This window comes from Arvicanthis niloticus, chromosome 3 (genome assembly GCF_011762505.2).
Source record: "Arvicanthis niloticus isolate mArvNil1 chromosome 3, mArvNil1.pat.X, whole genome shotgun sequence".
NCBI lineage: Eukaryota > Metazoa > Chordata > Mammalia > Rodentia > Muridae > Arvicanthis > Arvicanthis niloticus.
The window spans coordinates 113554730-113575421 of NC_047660.1; the positions used below are offsets into that span (position 1 = coordinate 113554730).

Consider the following 20692-nt stretch of genomic DNA (forward strand, 5'->3'; position numbering starts at 1 on the left):
AAATCTATAGAACACTTTGGGTAAAATGTCCATTTTCAAGTTATTTATTCTAATTATCCATGAATATATGAAAATCTTATCTTCTGATGTCTTCTCATATATATGAAATCATACCATTTTTTCTTATTTATATTCCCTTGATCTAGTTAAAACTCCATACAATATTGAATAGATACAGACAGTGGATACCCTTTGTCTTGTCCCTCATTTTAGTGAAAATGCTTTGTGTTTCTCCCTGAATAGGTTTATGTAGGCAGTAAGACTGATGTAAGTTGCTTTAATTACGTCGAGGTATGCCCTTTGTATGCAAAGACTAATATCACAAAGGAATGCTGGTTGTTGTCAAAGGCCTTTTCTGCATCTAATGAGATCACTGTGTAATTTTGTCTCACATCTGCTTATTTGAAGGGTTAACGTTATCAGTTAATGTGTGTTGAACCATCTTGCATCTCTGTGATGAACCAGCATGACTATGGTATTGTTGGATTCAGTTTGTATGTATTTTTTAAGAATTTTTGCATCTATGGTCAAAAAGAATGCTGGTTTATAATTTTTGTTTTTGAGGAATCTTTTTTGTGTGGTTTTGGTATTTTAAAAAGAATTTAGAATGTTTCTCTAGCTTTTATTTTCAAAAAAGTTTCAGGAATATTGGTATTATTTTTTCCAAGGTTTGGTAGAGTCCATTCTGACCCTTTATTAGGGGGAGACAATTATACTTTAAACTACTACTTCTATCTCATTAGGGGTTACGTGACTGTTTAAATTTCTTGTTTGATCTTTATTTAACTTTGTTTTGTTTGTTTTATTTATTCTTCTCTCATACAATAAAAACTGACCACAGCCTCCCCTCCCTTACCTTCTCCCAGTGACCCTTCACCTTCCCTCTCCCCTAGATCCATTCTTCCTCCTCTTCCCTTCAGAGAAAAATCAGGGCTCCCAGTAATATCAACCCAATACAGCATAACAAGGTACAACTATACTGGGTATAAAACCCATTATCTGGTATAGGAAGTATCTTTGACAATTGGCCCAGGCACCAATTAATGAGTATAGTGAATTTTTTTTTCAGTTGTGTTTGATTCTACTCTAGGATTTTGAGCTATCGAGCTTGCAGATCATGAGGATCCAGGTAATGTTGGGCATGGGTACCCTTGCTTGGATGTGTTGTTAAGCTACTAACATGAGGTCTCTCCAGTTTCTTAATGAAGGCACTTAATGCTATGAACTTGTGTTTTATAACTACCTTTACTGAGTCACACAGGTTTGATATGTTGTGTTTTCATTTTATTCCATTCTAAAAACATTTTAATTTCCCTTTTTATTACTGTCTTGCCACATTTTCATTCAGTAGCAAATTGTTCTGTTTCTATGAGTTTTTATACTTTTTGATTTTTCTGTTATTGTTAATATCCATCTTTAATTCATGGTGAGCCGACAGGATGTAAAGTATTATTTCAATTTTCCTATATCTGTTGACTTGGTTTGTGTTTTCAGACATGCTCAATTCTAGAGAAAGTACCATGAGCTGCTGCTGAGAAGAAAGTATATCCTTTTGTGTTTGGGTGAAACGATCAGCAGATGCCTGCTAGGTTCATTTGATTTATGACATGATTTGACTCCAGCATTTCTCTGATTAGTTTTTGTATGCATGACCTGTCTATTGATAAGAGTGGAATACTGAAGTTGCCTATTCTAAATTCATCCTGAAGTTTTCATGTTAACACTATCACAAAGTCACATTTTTATGTGACACATCAGTCTGTTTTGTGAAAATTATCAATGTCATATTTTGTATACTATTCTATTAGTTTTGTCTCCTTTATGGTATTCAATGCTACTAACAAAGCTTTCTCTATATAAAACAGTACTGTATTGATTGCTTTTCTTAAGGCACAAGCACAGTTTCAGAAGTATAAATATTCAAATGATGCAAATATTGACAAAAGCATGATAGCTCTTCACAGATATCTCTTAAAAATCTAATATCAATTTATATTCCTACCCATCCTATAGTACTGAGTTAACAATGCAAATACACACATGTATTGTGTTGTGTAAACACTGAAAGTACACACATGTATTGCACTATGTTGACAATATAAGTACACACACATGTACACATAAAACCCCATTCCTTAAAAATACTTACGTGCATCAATTTCGTGAGCACTGTTACTGAACTACACGGAGATAACAAAACAGAGCATTTAAAAAACAGTTACCAAGTCCTGTCACCTGTTTCTAACTCAGATGAAAATAAGAATACGTAACAAAAACTAAGAAGCTCTTTGAAAGAAGACTTACAAAAACAACCAAGGCAAGACCTAGTTATAGGAATGCCGGGTCAACATGCATGCACTCACAGAGGCAAAACCTAAGACTCAAGTTAACCAACCAGCACTGCAGGACACATAAGCCAACAACTAGGGAGAAACAGGGGGGTCAATGTAAAATACATGAATAAAGAATGCAAAGAAGACAGAGGAAAGAAGTAAAGCTTTCAACTAGCCCTTCAAGCTCCCTGGCCATCACCATTTCTTTTTACTGACAAGGGACAACAGCAAGACAAGCTAAGCTTTAAGGAACATGCTTCAGTAGCTAGTGGCTCTCAACTCTGTGACTTGGAATCATTTCACAGCTTGAATTAAAAATATCACAATCCCTAGTCCTACCCCAGACTAAATGAATAACAATTTCTGAGAGTGAGTCTCCCTATATGAAGTAAAACTCAGGCCTGAAAACCAGGCCTCTCCATCACTACTCAGGAGCTGAAATGTATAGTTAGCCAAGCTATTTACCATGGATTTTTTTTTCAATTAATTAATGAAGTGGAAAGTTTAAGAGTTCCTTGGAAAGACAGTTGTGTTGGATGGCGTTTTGCTGGGGAAAACATGTGAAGGAACATTTCGTTAAAGTAGAAACAAGTGCGAAAAGCTAAGGCAGACTCATGAAGGAATGTTTTGCTGAAGCAGACACAGCAGAAAGGATGCTCTGCTAAATCAAGCTTGTGAAAGAACAAGTGATGAAGGATTCTTTGCTAGTGACATGCATGTATTGGTCCGCCTCACATTGTGTAGTTGAGCTGCATTTGTCAAGACTCCATGAGAGAAATGCATCATAAAAACTTCTGGTGATGTGCTGCAATTTCTTTCTCAGACTCGGGCTAATTGGCAGAATGATGTCAGCTGAGACAGAAGCACATGCTGAGGCAAGACCCATGGAGGACATGTGATGTTTGGAGGGTATAAACTGGCTCACCAGACACTGATGGAGGCTGAGCTTGGCTTGCTTATAGAGCTAGTTGTGCAATGCTTGTGGATCTCTCATCTTCACTGATGTTCACTTCCCTGAGAGGGACACAGCCGAGAACTTCTCCTGGCACTCCTGGTCCCTCCTGCTTACTGTGCAGAGGCTGAGGCCTGGCTGTCTCTGCTAGGAAGTGCCACTGCTACTGATTCCTAATTGCTATCCTGACTCTACCCAGCTGGACTGCTGGTGTGTCTGTGAAGTGTTTACAAGTGGATCAAGCTGCCACTGCTACCCTATGAACTGAACTGCTGATTTCCAGACAATACCGATGGGAGTTTCTCCAAGGAACCTTTCTAAACAGGTCCACTTCCCCGAATCCTTTCTTTTCCACTACCTCTGGTGGGTGGTGGGCTACAAGGGAAATTAATGTCATGTCAGCACCAAACTTCACAGATCTGGCCAGAGGAGCAATACTCAAGGTGAACTTCTTAACTCCCACATCTGCATGCATATACATATGTGCATACTGGCACAAACATGTACACCTACACACAAACAAACAAAAATATAATATTTAAAAGCTAGAGGTAAAATATGTAAAGAATATTAAGGTGAAGAGATAAGTAAGAAAACTATCAAAACTGAAAGCATACATTTCTCATTATTTCATAAATCATAATATATTAATAGGTGAGAGAGTTAGATCTGAGTTGATGTCATTTCATTAATGATGCTTATGATTATGTTGATAGGATAAAGATGGATGGTTGGATACATAGATGGGTGAGTAAGTAGATAAAAAGTCAAAAGGAAGATGGAATAATGATGAAGACTTATTACTACAAATGACTACATTTGATAAATAATAAAATTAAACTTTATATGCAATAAAAAAACTAAAGATACAATATAAGAAAATTCTCTTCACTCTAGTATCAAGCTAAAATACCTAATGAAACAGTAAGGGAAAATATTTTTAAGCTACATATTTTTCATAGATATATAAAATAAATTTTCTTAGGTTGAATACTTTGTGGACTCAGAGTCTGTCAAATAGCTTTGTCATACATCTCATGAAAACTGACATAATTCAATTTAAAACAAATTTTTAATGTGAATTTGGGGCTTCTCTCTTATAAGTGTTATCTTTAACAATCAATCATGTTGGAAAAATGGTAGATCACTGGTCATTTACATGAATTTTTAAAAATTCAACATTTAAAGATTAATGCTTTAAGGTATAATTTATTAAAAATGAACTAATTTGAAATAAATTTTAATGAGACATTTCTTTTCTTTTATTAATCCCCCTCATAGGAAGATATTTACCAGAGATGAGAAGTATCCCTGAGGTTTCTGTACCCTCATTATTTCCCTCATCACTAAATTGGCCCTTTACCTGCTGGCAAACCTCACACATCACTACCTAGGAATGACTGACAGCTGACATTATCAGCAAGACTTGCTTAAGCTAATTGACATTCACAAGCTAAGTTTGAAAATTACAGTGAGCAGAAAAAGCATTACTTATATATTTGTTTGCTCTCTTGACCTTTATTTTTGTTTACATTCTTGGGGCTTTAGATGTTAGGGCAAGGCAGCACATTTTCAAAATGCTGTTTTCCCAAATGCAAGCATTTGTTATTTAGTGCTACTTAAATCCTAATCATTCTGTACAGTTTTACTATATGTTAAAAATAAATTGGCTGAAATAAAGAGGCTTTAATATGTTTTAAAGCTATCGCCAAGACATCCCTTTTGCTGATTCATATCAAACTATGCTGAGGCAAAAAATAAAGTAGACAGCCATAAACTATACTTGAAAACACTACAACTTTGTCAGATTTTAAAGTTTATTTCTAGACTTAAGTGCGTATTTGTCTTATAAACTAGCAGAATAGAGATCCAAGATTATTTACAAACACTGTAAATTATGTTAAATAATAATATTTATAGCAATTTTCATAAAAGGAATTATTATTTTAAGAAACACTTATGGCTACAACTGATCTCAAGGCTTACTCCCTGCCAACCAGTTTTCATAGTGCTAGATTGTGCTGTGCAGTTACTGGAGAGAAAAGGCATTGATGGTCTTACCCAGTTACAAACCCTGTAAAGTATAATAGGAAGGTGCCAGGCAAGATGTATCCATTTGTGCAATTATAGTATGACCGTTATAGGGATAAACAACTATTCTCTGATTGGATTCGGGGGGGGGGGGGGACACATCTAATATTGTAACCAACTAAAAAGCCATGTCACTGGAAGAAGCCATGGGTCCTAAGGAAGAACTTAATTCAGTTGTTTATGTGAGTTGTCATAGCGTTAAGTTACCATCTAAATACATATGTGTATATCCATAGACAATTTCATTTCGTCTTAATCAGAATGTTATCTGTTTTCTAGTGAACTATGGCTAATGCACACTTAGGATGGCACACATTAAATAAATGTACAAATAAACAGATTTTTTTACCTACATGCTATGATGAAAAATAATATTTGAAAATACACTTCCATCTGTCGACATCAGTGGTTATCATGGAACTTCCCTCTGGCTAATGCACTAGCATTATTCAGGAACCTTCTGGAGATTATAAATTCTCAATCCCACCTTCACCATACCAGACTGTAGCCTATACCAGACAATAGCCTGCTTCCACCAGTTCTTTTGCCAGCTCTTTAGGACATTCTGGTGCTCCTTAAAGTTCAAGGACCTCTCTCAACAGCCCAAGTTTTAAAATTCAGCACACCTGGCTAAAGAGACTTATAGGACATATTGTTAAGGGTATGGAGCATGTAAAAAGGAACTGGTGAAAGAAAGAAATGTGGGCCATTTCATATCATAAATAATCTCTACAATATTAAAATGGTTGTATTAATAAAAATGTAATACCACTGGATTTGAATGAGATCTCATGTCTTTCCATTTTAATATCACCAAAGTATCATCAAAATAATGTAATAAAATATTAGTTACTCAAGAATTAAACTGAAAGAAATCTCACTATTGTAGAGGAAAAAGAGCACTTCAACTCTTATCATATACGACTATATTGACAAAACCAGCTTCATTTAAGATTGTGAACTAGTCATTAAATTGAGAATAAGTAGGGAAGACTAAAGTTTATGTGTATATCTGTAATTAGTATTAAAAATAATTGCTACCACTTACTTAATGACCCACATATACATGTTAAATACTAACAACAGTTCTCTATCATGAGAGTCTTTTGGAGAAAGATGTAAATTAAATAGAACAGCAACCTCCACAAAGCTGTAACAAAGCTGTACAAACAGCCAATCAGTGGGTTGAAACAACACTTGACAAAACTGTACAAATGGCCAACCAGTGAGGCTGAAATTTTTTTATACTTAATATTTTATTTATAAATTAACAGATTTTTTGTCAATTTTTAATATACAGAAACAGTCTTTTCTTACACAAACTTTACATACTCTTTTTTGAGGGAGACAGTATCTCTGCCTGTTATTTAGGCTGTTTTCAAACACATTCTATCCCCTCACTGTCTGTGAACTGATATCCTCTTAACTCTAAGGCTGAAATTTTACTTTGACCTGAAAACTTCACTTCCTCCTAGTCCCACAGCTCCAGAAACATACCATTATTCTTGTCTCTAACTGAACCACTGATAAAAGGTAAAAGATCCCTAGGGCCTGACTCCTACCTCACCTGCAGAGAATTATTTGACTGCTTTTAAAGAACAAATACTATTCTAGAGTCCAGGGTTGCTAAGGACATGGTCCATTTGGCAACTTCTTGAACTGGGATAATCAAGTTGCAAAGGTTTTGAGGATAAGAATAAAGTAAAGGAGAGACGAGCACAATGGGACTCTGAGTCATGTTCGTTACAGCACGGCCACAGCCTGAGGGTCACTTCTCATTCCAAGTTTATATATTGAGGAAATATATACTGTAATAGCTTAATCCTTTCCCTGATTTTATGGATTAACTATGCCCAGTACCTCAAAAATAAGGACAGGTGAGAGGGCTCAGTCAGAAAAGTACTTCTTGGCCAACATAAGGATTGAGTTTGACTCTCAGCATTGATGCAAACAAACAAACAAACAAACAAACAAAAATGGCCATGGTGGCACATGTGTCCAGTTCTTGAGCTGGAGAAGGAGAAACAGAAGGATTCCTGGGGACTTTGGATTGGCCAGGCTAGTCAGTTTGTGAGGTCATATTCAGTGACAGACCCTGTCTTAAATACAAAGTAGAGGAGTGTTGAGGGCTGAACAGACTAACTGAGGCTTCCCCTTAGCCTACACAGCTTTTATATTATTACATAAGACGTGTTTGTAATCTTCAGATTCACATTCAAGCATTCCCTCTACTATCCTCTATTGGTGTGGCTTAGTAGTCAACTATTCCTTTCATTTCTTTTCACGATGAAAATATTTTATTTCTCCTTTGGTTTCAGAAGTTTTGCTGGGTATAATAATGTGTGCAGACAGATGTGGCCGTTGGGACTTGGAATCTTTTCAGGCCTACCTGGCTTTAAAATTGTCTGTTGATAAACTGCTGTTCTCTAACAGACCTGCCTGAATACATGACTTCACTTTTATTCCTTCCAGCTTTAAATATTCTCTATTTGGGGTTTGTAATATTTTAACTATATCATGTAGTGACTTTTTTTGTAAAGTGTACTGAAAACATGTAGAATTTTTTTTCTGGTATTGTTTTTCTGATGTTCTGTAGGCTTCTTGTACCTGATTGGGTATCACTTTTTCTAGGTTTGGGAAATTTCCTTCTGCAATTGTACTGAAGATATTCCTTAGGCTGCCACTGACTCGGTAAAAAACTTGGATCAAATTTCTCCTTATCATGTGGACTGGTCCTGAGTATCAGCTTGATAGGGGCAAATGGAGGTTTCCAGACAGGCAGTACCACATGGGCAGGATCCCTGGCTGAGTGGAGTCTGACAACTGAGAAGTTCTAAAAGGAGGGAAATAAGCTAATGGATTACTTTCTATCAGTAACTCAATTTCAAAAAATATGGCTGGGCGGTGGGGGCACACACCTTTAATCCCAGCACTTGGGAGGCAGAGGCAGGTGGATTTCTGAGTTCGAGGCCGGCCTGGTCTACAGAGTGAGTTCCAGGACAGCCAGGCCTACACAGAGAAACCCTGTCTTGAAAAACAAAAAAAAAAAAAAAAAAAAAAAAAAAAAAAAAAGTGCTACAAGATTTTCAGATCAATTTGGTAAGACATATACTTTGAGGTTAGTTATAAACTTACTACAATGAGAAGCTAGAAAAACCTCAACCACTGTCAAAGGAAGTGAGTGAACTGACTCACAGAACACCGTGTACTCAAATGATGGTGTGAACAATTCATGAAGAGCATCGGGAGACATGCAAACATGTAGACTTAATGTAGAGAACATACTATATAACACATTTAAAACTATATATTTGTACAAATAAAAGGAAGTGGAGTGCTGGACACATGAGAGCATTTGATCAATGGCCGAGTTAACATATAATGGTAACACTTTGTGATTATAATGCAGCTGACAAACTGCATCATCTTCCCTGGTCTCATGATGCAGTAGCTGTTGCTGTCTTACAAAACAATATATTCCTCATGTGTTTATTTTTTATGTTTAGTATGCTATAAAAAAATAGTGTGTGGCTAGTTGTATTAATGCATGCATCATGCAGTTGTACATAGCACACAATACTTGCAAATAATAAGTGACTTTGACTTTCTGAGTTTCTGAATTACCTACACTATACTTTTATTCATCAGTGTAGAGTGTTTTTCTTTTATGAATAGAAATGATTACTATGTAACAGTATGTCATGCCAGGCATCACTCAACCTCAGATATTTAATACTTGCTAAATGTCTGAAGGCATTAAGCAGCTCCATGGAGTGGCTGACTTATGCGCCCTGGGTCTGTGCAGGAATACATCACACTGCCCTCATAATGAATGACCATTGAGTTTGCCTCTCTCAGTGTGTGCTTCTGCTCTTAATGAATGTGTGTAGGTCAGGAGAATAACTAAGTAATTCTGTATGGTTTATATTTTAGCTTTAATTCATTTTTGCCTTCTTGACTTATCTATGAGAAATTAAGATGATCTTAAAAATTTTGAGAAATGTAATGTTTAAATATCGATGGTTCAGAAAAAAACATATTTCAAAGAATATAAGCCCATTTTCTAACTTTATGATTTATCCATTTAACATTCTTTTCCTTTTAGCATAAATGGCCTTTACTACTTTATTAACAATATAGTTCTTGGCTCAACAATTCTACACTCTAATTACAGCCAGGTTTTCTCATATATTAAGAAATCTTATACCAGATTTATACCCAGAGAGTATTCAGATATTTAAAACTGTAAGTTCCATTGATTGTCCATATTAACCAAGAACATTATTAATTGTGCATGCATTCCAATTTCACATGTTAATAAAAAGAAACAAAGGAGAAGGCTGAGGGAATGCATCAGCTGGTAAAGTACATGTTGTGTGAGCAGGAGAAACTGAGTCAGGGTCCCAACACCATGTAAGGCCGGGTTTGGTGGTACATGTCTGCATTAGCAATGCTTACTATTGTGGCAGAGATATGAGGATACTTGGAATTCGCTGTCCAATCAGTGGGGCCAAGTGATAATGAGCTCAATTTAGTGATAGACATGTCTTGAAAAATAAAGTGGAAAACACTTGGCATTGATCTTTTGGTCTCCACATACATATGCATGGATGCACACACCAAAATAAGCACATTCATAAAACATACAAACACACACACACACACACACACTAACAAAATACAGCAATGAGAAGAATCATGGCTCATAACAGTAATTGCTTTTAAGCATTTTTTCATTCTATTAAATAAAATTATGCTTATAATCTGATTCTTGATTATACTCACCCAGAGGCAGTAACCAAACCCAGAAGTTTTCTTAAATTGAGAGTTATGGCTACTTACAAATTACCTCACTAAATGCCAAAAACATGAGGGTACTTCTGGTCTGATGTCAAGAGACACCAGAACAAGTGTGTCAGCTCTTAGTGCCTGCCCTCTAATAAGAAGGCAAGTGTCAAATCCTTCCAAACCAGACTATTTCTCAAGGTAGCTATAAGGAGCAAAACCTCATTGCTAGACCCGCAGTGGCCATGCAACACATAAAATATATGCTTTGATCAGTTGAGTTACTTAAAGTCTGAGTGAGGTATTTATGCAAATACTAAAATTTTAAACCGTTGTAAACAAGATCACACAGAGCAAGCAGTTGGACCAAGTCTTTAATTCTGCTTCCCTGACCAAATGCATTGATTCCATTACCACTTTTAATCCACAAGCAAAATTTGCCTCTTAGTAATCTGGTAATTGCCTACCTATCAGAAGTCACCACAATGGGAGACCCAACAGAGTGTAAAGCCAAGGATCACGCTTGCCTCCTTCTCTTCCACAGACCTTTTCTGAGCAATGGGAATGGGAACCTGATTCTACTGCATTCCCTTAGTTAGAACTTCCCTTCTGAAAATATGAAACATACCCAGAGGCTTCCTGCTCACCACACATGTCCAAGGGCAGCCAATGGACAGAGTTCCTGTTTCTGGACCCATGTGCAGTATCTTTCTAAATCTTGGAAGCTATCGCTTTCATACTTCCCAGGAGCATAAACAGTGGCTAAAAAAGAGGTTGAAGCAGTACTTAGGGATGCTGGGGGTCATTTATTCAGCATCTACTCATTGCTTGTAGATAGCAATTAAACACATAGGCATTTATTTTTACAGCAGGTCTTTAAATCATGTCAGTTCACTACTATGAAAAATAATTATAACAGCATTGCCAAGATTATTAAGTATTAAGGAATTTGAGAAATTAATTGAACGATAACAGAATCTATGAAAAAAGCATTCATCAATAAAGGACATAATATGTTTAAGAAAGTAAAGACACTCTCCATTACCAGTTACTTTGGAAATAAAGATGTATCAAGCCTTTATTAATTTCTCACTTAGAAGCACAGAAAGTGAAATCAATAGTAGAAATTTCACTGAGTTTTAGATTATGCATCTCTCTGTAACTTTAATTTAAAACTATTGAGTAATCTCTACAAAACAGAAACAAAGAACAAACCTTAGGAAGGCTAAATTTGCCTGAAGATATATCTAAGCAAGCAGTTCCCCATTGTCAGTTGCCCTGGCTGCCTAATAAAGTCTCTATTTGGCAGCCTTCCAAATCGAAGAGTAAGCATGCCTTTTTGTAATTGAAATTTCAATACAGAGCTCAGTTGTCCTACTATAGCTTTAATGTTGTGAAATTAATAATTGCAACTTAATAAAATATTTTAAGTTGCTCAATTTTTAATTATGACACAAGGTATTATGCAATAGTAAATACCAATTATATTATACATAAAATAATTTTAAATATAAATTTTGTTTTGTTTGTGACTAGCATTATTACATAATAGTGTTGCAAATCTAAAAGTACTCAAACGATGCATAAATAAAATGGAAAAATTGAAGAGAATATAGAAAAAAGTGTCTCTGGATAGTGACCAAAGTGACCATTTCTGTCAGTGTTGGGTACTGCTAGACAATGTTTCATAAAATGTCAAGTAAATAAAACTGACAATTCATATTTTACTATTCAACTTACGATATTTTCCTTAGTAAATGCCAAAGATTTTGTGATTTGTTTCTAAGTAGAAAGTATGGATGACTGGCTTGTCTCCACACGTGTCATCTGCCTCCATTTTTTATACACAGTGCATATCTTGCCTGAAGTGATAAATCATAACCAACTCAGGTTTCCATTCTCTGAAGATATCCATGAGGATAATATGCGTGTGTTTGGTAACTTGGGTGGTTATAAAGCACCACTGTAAAATCAATGACATCCACTCCTCTATATGAGGTACTTATTATTAATGTAATCTGCAACCTTTACCTGATTTGTATTAGTGCAAGGTTCAATGATCCTTCTGATCTTTGCATTTAAATAAGGTTATGTTTGTAACTATTTAGAGGGGAAGTCTGGCATTCAAAAGACAGACATCAGAAAGATAACTCAAATGAATCAATTAATAGTTAATATACAGTTTATATATTTAACATAAAAGACAAGTCATGCAGCATAAAAATGTCATCTCCCATTTTAGTTTTTTACTAAACATGTCAACTCCCTGCCCTTTCTTCCATGATCCTTGAGGTGGGATTAATATATATTAATTATATAATACTAACTTATATGTAACATATAATATATATTATAACATATATTAACATATAACATATAACATAATATTAACATATTACATATAATATTAACATATAACATATAATATATATAATGATTATCCCATATAATTTTTTTCTAATGAGAGACAGGAAAGAAGTAGATCTGAATGGGAGGGGAGAACTTGGGAGGGATAAAGAGAAGGGAAACCATAATTAGAATATATTATGTGAGAAAAAAATAGAAAAAATAACCAAAGTCTGTTTTAAACTATTTCTTTCATTACATCAATTATGGATGTTGATCTAATATTAATGAACATCTGCACTGGATACTGATGCATTGCCACTAAGTTTAATGGCACAAAAATTATATTGTTTATATCATGATCTGTAAACATGGTACTTTTTCAGAGTCCATAACTTCTCAGTTTTTAGTCCACATCTATTCCCGTAGCTTTCTATCTATCTGTGTCCTACTGGTACCCATTGCCTGGCACTAAACACTCTTGCTTACATAAACCTTTACCCCATGTGGTCCAAAACTTGGGAGAGGGCTATGCGGGAGCTGGACTTTTGTTGATTTGTTTTGTTTGTATGGCACCTAGCAGCAGGATGGGGCTGAGGGAGAAGCCCATCAAGTACTAGCTGGCTGGGCTGTGAAGGTTAGTGACCTTTAACACTGGTCTGGCAAAATTTACCTCCTCAGGCAGAAAGTGGGACTCTGGGAAAGCACAAAGATGGAGTAAAGGCATACAGATTCCGAAGGGCTGAGTTCAAGCTCTTCCACAACAGCTTTGGCAACAGTCACAGGCAGACCATACTGATGGCGTCAGAGTAAACATCCAAGAGGAACATAGGCAGTTGAGCTGATTTTAAATCTCAGCTCGAGCCTTCACGCTCCCCCGTGGCCAACTGACAAAAGAGGCACATACAGTCAAGAACCAAAGCCTTCAGTTTAAAATAGCTGCCCGGGAAGAAGAAGGGGAGGGTCATTGAAGATCACTGACCAGGAACGGACCTCCACATCCCACACTGAATAACAAAGACTGATCCGAGATCTCAAGAGTAGAAGATAAGGAAATAGCAGGGGAAAAAAGGAAGGAGAGAGAGAGAGAGAGAGAGAGAGAGAGAGAGAGAGAGAGAGAGAGAGAGAGAGAGAGAGAGAGAGAGAGAGAGAGAGAGAGAGAGAGAGAGGCGGGATGGAGGGAGGGAGAACCTGGGAAGGGGAGGAAAAGGAAGGGGTGGGGCGGGGGGGGGGAGGCAAAGGAGGGCGGTGGGGAGGGGAAGGAAGGGAGGGGAAGGAGAGGAGGGGAGGAGGAAGGGGGAAAGGGACAAGAAGAGAGAAGGGAGGGGAGGAGAGGAAAAAGGAAAGGAAGGAAGGAAGCAAGCTAGGTGGTCCCCAAAGCTGGAAATAGCCTCAAAGATAACCCCCAAATAGCAGACCAGTTTGATCCAGATTGGGACATGTTTGGTTTCTCAGTTTAAACACTATTGAAGCAAAGCAAATGAACAACAAACATGACTGCCCTACCCCACTGTGCCTCCATGTTTTTAAACATTTACATAAATTTAAATTTTTTTAAATTTATGCTTTTTACATAGTGGTCATGATGAGGCACTTGTCAGCCATTTTCTAGTGACTCACTCTAAGCTAGACCTTGAGATCCATTTCCTCCCTCCACACGCGTGCTTCTTTCTCATCACTTTGTCATTGTTTCCCACAGGACACTGCTGCAGCCTCTGATGTGTCTCCCTGCTTAACAAATCCCCCTCAAAGATTACATAGCAGGTTACCAGAAAAAAATCACTTATCGTGTTTTCTGTGCCCTCTGTCAGATGATCCTACAGTGTAAGTCTGCACTTCGAAGACTTAGTCTATTTCTTCTTGGGAAAAGAACCACTTCATACTCAAATATACACCAATCCTAAGCCACACTGTCTGGTTTCACATCAACCCTGCTATTAATACAGAACTGTGTGTTACAGAGAACACTGCTATTGGGTCACTATCTACTCCAGTTCAACTATGAGCTACCAGCAAACAACAGCATATGATTAATTTTTCTCTCTTCAGCATAGAAGATTCTATATAATAGTCACTCTGTAAACGTCTACTTGGTGAATGCATAGGCATCCCACAAGTCAGTGTGCTGTACATATTTCATTCTTGAAATATAGTCAACACTTTCCTCCGAGATAGAAGTGGCAAAAAATAACACTATGATTTATATATTTAGGCACAGAACTCCATAAGAATTTTATTTTTTTTAATTCAACCACTATGTGGAAAATTCTATAAAAGAATGACTGAGGACATTATTCATTTTTTGCATTACAAAACGAAAATACACGTTAAAGATTTTAGTAGCTTTAAAAATACATTTACTGATTTATTGTGACCAAGTGTATGTAATACTATATACATGCAAGTTTTATGCCTTTAAAAGTTTATATTAGCAACACTTTTCAGGGTTTCTGACTTAAACTCTTCTTTTTTTCTCACTAAGAATTCACACACTTACTGTGAATTCATTAACAACATTGAAGGTTAGGCAGCAATAATTTGTGAATGCTTGCATTTTAATTAATGCAAACATTTGTCATATAGTCAGAATCAGCTAATCACCTTGACAAAGCACTGCCACGTTACACTGTGATGCTTTCTGTGATATCTGTAATGCAAAGGCAGGTAAAGAGGGCACCTTTATCTCTAGCAAGGTGGTTCTGCTGCACAGTGAGATAACTAGAAAGCAAGGCCTGAGGAGGACCTGTTCTGACATAATCACATGTAAAGATACAACACTCCAGTGCTAGGCTTGCCTGTGTATTACAGAGTGACTGCAAGGCAAGTGCTCACCCATGGTTAAATTTATGAAAAGAAATAGCCCTCCATATTGAATACAATAAGTCTTGAAGCCCAGGTAGAATTTATTGCAACCTCAGGCTACACAGAGAATCGCTTCAAAGCATCATAATTTCTTTCTGATAGGCATGTGCATTTAGTCCTCAGAAATTTGAATTTAGTATAGAGATATAAAAGTCAATTTAGCCCATGATTAATTTGGGTGTCATTTTCCAAGGTGATTCCAAAGAGAGTGTCAACTTAAGTTTTATTGTCCTACAAATGCATAAAAAAAAATCACACTTATAAATAGCAAACAAAATACAAGAATATAATCATACTTTCTGCAGACTATGAGAGCAATATATACACTAAATGCCAGAAAAAATAATAAGACTTCAGAGTTCTCAGGATATTATAGTGAAATTTATACTAATTTCATAAAATAACATGATCAATGTTTGATATAAATTAAAACACTTAAATAAGTTGTGCATTTTTTTATGGAAACATTCTAGTCTTTGTAGAAGAGAGTCAAAGGCCGGGAGATGATGTGGTCCTAAATTCAGTCTCCTAAGAGGGGGAGTGATTACACATTCTGCGCACAGGACTACCATTGTAGTAAGAATTCTATGTCACATCCCTGTCAGAGAAACAGAGGTAGAACGAAATGGAATAGAGAAACAAAAGCAAGTTGCAGAGGGTATGCTCTACATTTTGTCAACAATCAACCATCTCATTTTTTAATACCAAATGTCTTCTGTTTCCTTACAATATGGTTTGGGTGCCACTGAAAACAGAAAATCACCTCTATAATTGTAGATTCATCTTCCTAGTCCGCTTAAACTCTGCGAATAGAACCAATTCTATGTCTCTGAGCTCCATTTTGATGCTTCCATCTTGCTGCTACATAAGACAGGACACGAATGAGACTTTAGAGCCACACTACCTATACCTGGGTACAACCTGGGCACAGAGGCACTCACGCATGGCACACAGGGTTCTTTTCTGCCCTTTGGACCCTCAGGGTCAGATCATAAAGGCCGATGGCCACTGGCTACCTATAACGATCTCCTCCAAAAGTTTTCAAGGCATTCAAATGCTTCTCTCACCATGATGCCCCATTTCATTAATGCTCAGAATCATGAAAGCATAATTAACTGATTACACTAGAAAAGCTAAAGATTCATGTTTTGCATGTGAATATGCCCAAGACAAGCGCTGAACACTCAGCATGGTAATTTCCCGTTGGAGCATGCTAAAATACTGTCACTGCCGATGAGTAGTTTCAGAGTCAACTGTGATTTCAAATCCCAGTTCTCTCGCTTAGTAGCTCATCCACTTAAAAATCACTTATCATTAGGAGGCAGACATTGTGAGAGGCTGGAGATAGAGTTTTGAGCCAGAAGTTACAGTGGTTCTGCTGTCTCAGAAACTGTAAGAGGGAAAGAGAGACTTTAATTGAAAAAAAAAAAAGATGAATGCTATGAGAAGTCAAGAAACAAGGGTCTAGGCTTTGAGAGATAGAGAAGAACAAAAAAGCCTCCTGAGATATAATCAACAGTAAAGGGAAGCATTCCGGAAGAAATGAGGCTTGTGCTGGCATCTGAAGGATACACAGGAATGAGAGATCCTTTAAAATCATCAACTCCATAATTACTGCTCAAGAAAACTCAAATTCTAACATTTTGTAGTAGCATGTTTCTTCATGTTTTGTTAATAATAGACACATGATTATGTAGAGAACAAATCCCATTATTCCTGATTATAAGCAACACATCATTTAAAAGCAGGACATGTTAAGCTGTCTTAGGGGTTATGCAAAAGCCCAGTAAGGATAAGGTCAAGATGTAGCAGAAACCTCTGATTCCAAATGGGAAGACAGGAGTAAGACTCAGTCAATGACAGGGGCCAGGGATCCAGCTTAGCATGTTAACGGTTTTGTGCTTATCATTACTGTGACTAAAACTACTAAGGATGGGATTTCCTTTGAAGATCATTCTGCTTCAGAGAGTAAAGGTTGTGTCCCAGTGATAAAGTTACATGTGTCCAAGAAAAGACAGTGATTCACTGTAGTTAAAGCAGACAGATAGAGAGTTGTGGATACACTAGCAAGAACAAAAGAAAACAAAAATTGACTAATTTGTAAGTGATAAGCTGGAGGCAAGAGGAAAGGCCCAAAGGCACATCTAAAGAGCTGTGAGTTTTCTGGCTTGCCCATCAGGTACATAATTGGGAGAGTCACTGACATTGTTATTAAGCCAGGGATAAGTGACAGCTTAAGGTCACCTCAGCTGTCCTCAGTTGTAGATACTTTTGAGACACCTAACATAAAAACTAGGACATTGTATAGAAAGGAAAATTAAGAATTGGCTTGATATACCCGGATTTAAAGAAAATGTGTGAACTGAAATATAATATTAGGAATTAATTACATAGTCAGGAGATCTTTGATCCTGAAAAAATTATCTGATATGATAAAGTGCAGGTGTCTAAATCCACCAAAGTGAAGGTATGGTTCATATTAAGATTCTTTTCATCCCCATTTCTATACAGAAATGAAATTATTTAGGTGCATAATGAGATAATATTCACATTATCTCATTATGCTTCACAATGTGGGAAATTATTCACCTAGAGTCTTCTCCCAACTGACCAAACAAATAATTAGATGTTGGATAAACTCAATAAAAGATAACTCAGTAAAATGTATACTGCCTATGCCCAATTAAAACATAATTCAATAATAGCTGTACACATAATTGTAGATTATATCAATTTTGCTTCAAGGTTTTAATGTTGGGAACTTTAATCAATTCCTTTTCACAGTGCTCAATCCCACCCTCATATTCCACAGAAGGAAGAATGTACTTCATATATATCAAATTACTAAGTATGAAGAATCAAAGCACGTTTACTTTTAAGAGCAATCTACTACTATAAAGTTGACTAAAATAAACCCAAATTATACTTAATATAAATTAATGTTTAAGGCATAAATGAATATAAATATATCCACGTACTTCAATAAATATTTTAATTAATTTTATTAGTTAAGAGTTTTGACAGTTTGTTTTGATCATATCTGCACCTTCTCCAACTCTCCACAGATTTAACCAAGCTTCCTCATCCACCCAACGCTGTGATTTCTTTTGGTTTTGAAACACATTAAGTCCAATCTGTGCTGCCCACATGTTCTTTGATGTGTAGTCTTCCACTGGAGGGAATTCACCAAAGACTGCACTTTTGTTGTTGTTGTTGTTGTTGTTGTTGTTGTTGTTGTTGTTGTTGTTGTTGTTTTTTCCTTTCTTTTTTCCCATTTTTTATTGGATATTTACACTTCAGATGCCATCCCCTTTCCCCATTCCCCCCAACTTAGAAAACCCCTATCCCATGCCCCCTTTTCTTTTTTGCACTTACACATTTTTTAACAATGTTAATCAAAGGCAGAGGACTCCTCTCTCAGCAGCTATCAGTTACCAGTTCCTCCTCAGCTAAGGATAAGCTCCAAGCTGGGATTTTATGTGGCTTGGATCTGCACAGATTTTGTCATACCTGATGTGGGTTGTTTTGTGTAACTGCTGTACCAGAAAACACTGTTTCTCTTGTAGCCCTATGTCTTCTCTGTCTCTTACAATCTCTCTGTCCCCTCATTTGGAATGATCCCTAAGCCAGAGAGGAGGGGATGCCAAATGGATATCCCCTAAATGGGGCTAAACATGCCTCAGTTTCTTATTCTGTTATCCCTTGATGAGCTCCAGCTTTCTATGTTAATAACCATCTACTGCATATAGAAATATAGACAGGGTTCTGATGAGGATTGAGAAATGTATTAATCTATGGAACAAAAAGTCACCTAGTAAAAATCTAAGTGAAATATTATATAAAACTATTATACTTCTAATTATTAGGAGAAATACTGTACATTCAACTAGTTTAGATGAATTAAAAATTGAGACCTTTTCAAACAACCGTGTTCCTTGTTTCTCTTCCTTCCACACTGATCCCTTCCTGTTTTTCTGTTTCTCACTTTATATCTCCAGTATCCTGCTGTTCCCTTCTCCAGATTTCCAACTATGGTTCCATTATACTGTAGAGTGTTATGTGGTTACTCCATGTTGTATAATCACATCTGAAGCTAGGAGCTCCAGATGAGAAATATTAAAGGCATGCATTATTATTTTTTATTTACCTAAAATTATACTCAACAAAAATATATGCAGCCAAGAGAGCTGGAGATAAAAGAGAGGTACCCAAACCCTGGGTTGTGTTTACTTATGAAAGGACCCTGCACACTCTTCTTATCCAAAAAGAAAAGAGTGGTACAAACTGGTGAGGAGAACTTTGCTCTCAAGACAAATTGAATTGAGATTTACCTAACTCAATTCTCCAAGATCCTGTGAGCATGTAAGTTAAAATCCTGGCTACTTCATTCTCTATATGACCCACTGGTAGGAATGTCAGCTAAGGTCACCACCACAGACTCCCTGTAGCCTTCCCCATCCCAAGTCTCCAGCTAGGCCCAGAGATGCCCCCCACTAATTTCCAATCTCACTCTCAACCCTCTCCTGTCCCCCAACACCTGATCACCAACCCATACTGTTTCTCCCCTTCTCTCTCAACCACTTCCCTCTTTCCAACCATCTCTGATGAGTATTTTGTTTCCCCTTCTGAGTGAGATTTACACATCCTCCTTTGGGCAATCCTTATTACCCAGATTCTTTGAGTCTCTGGATTGTAGCATGGTTATCCCACACTTTATGGCTAATGTCCAATTCCATCCATTTGCCTGAAAATTTCATGATGTCTTTGTTTTTAACAGTTGAACAGTATCCCATTATGCAGATGTAGCACATTTTCTTTATTCATTCTTCTGTTGAGAAACATTAGGTTGTTTCCAGCTTCTGACTATAAGAATAAAGCTGCTATGAACACAGTTGAGCAAGTGTCCCTGTGGTATAGTGGGACATCTCTTGGGTATTTGGCCAAGAGCGGTATAGCTGGGTCTTGAGTTAGAACTATTCCCATTTTTCTGAGAAGCTGGCAAGTTAATTTCCAAAGTGGTTGTACAAGTTTGTACTCCCACAGCAAAGACGTGTTCCCCTTGCTCCACATCCTCACCAGCCTGTGCTATCACTTGAACTTTTTTATCTTAAAAATTCTGATGGGTGTTAGATGGAATCTCAGTTTTCTTTTTTGCATTTCCCTCTTGACTAAGGACATTGAACATTTCTTTAAATACTCCTCAATCATCAGAAATTCCTCTGTTGAGAAATCTCTGTTTAGCTCTGTACCACACACTCCGCCTTTTCTTAGAGAGACAAAAAATGCTTATATTGATTTGTGCTTAAGATTCCAAAGAACACAA

General features: G+C 36.7%; 1 protein-coding gene across 2 annotated transcripts in view; it reads right to left on the minus strand.

Annotated features, from left to right (window-relative positions):
- Spag16 (sperm associated antigen 16) overlaps positions 1–20692 on the minus strand; it is an 856168-nt gene that overhangs the window by 745288 nt on the left and 90188 nt on the right. The window contains exon 1 of one of the 2 annotated variants that reach the window (XM_034498464.2): positions 13181–13350. The exons of the other annotated variant lie outside the window; for it this stretch is intronic. Within the exon in view, the coding sequence (XP_034354355.1) occupies positions 13181–13234 (54 nt within the window). The 5' untranslated portion in view covers positions 13235–13350. Of the gene's footprint in view, positions 1–13180; positions 13351–20692 lie in introns of those variants that run through there. 2 annotated transcript variants of the gene reach the window in all.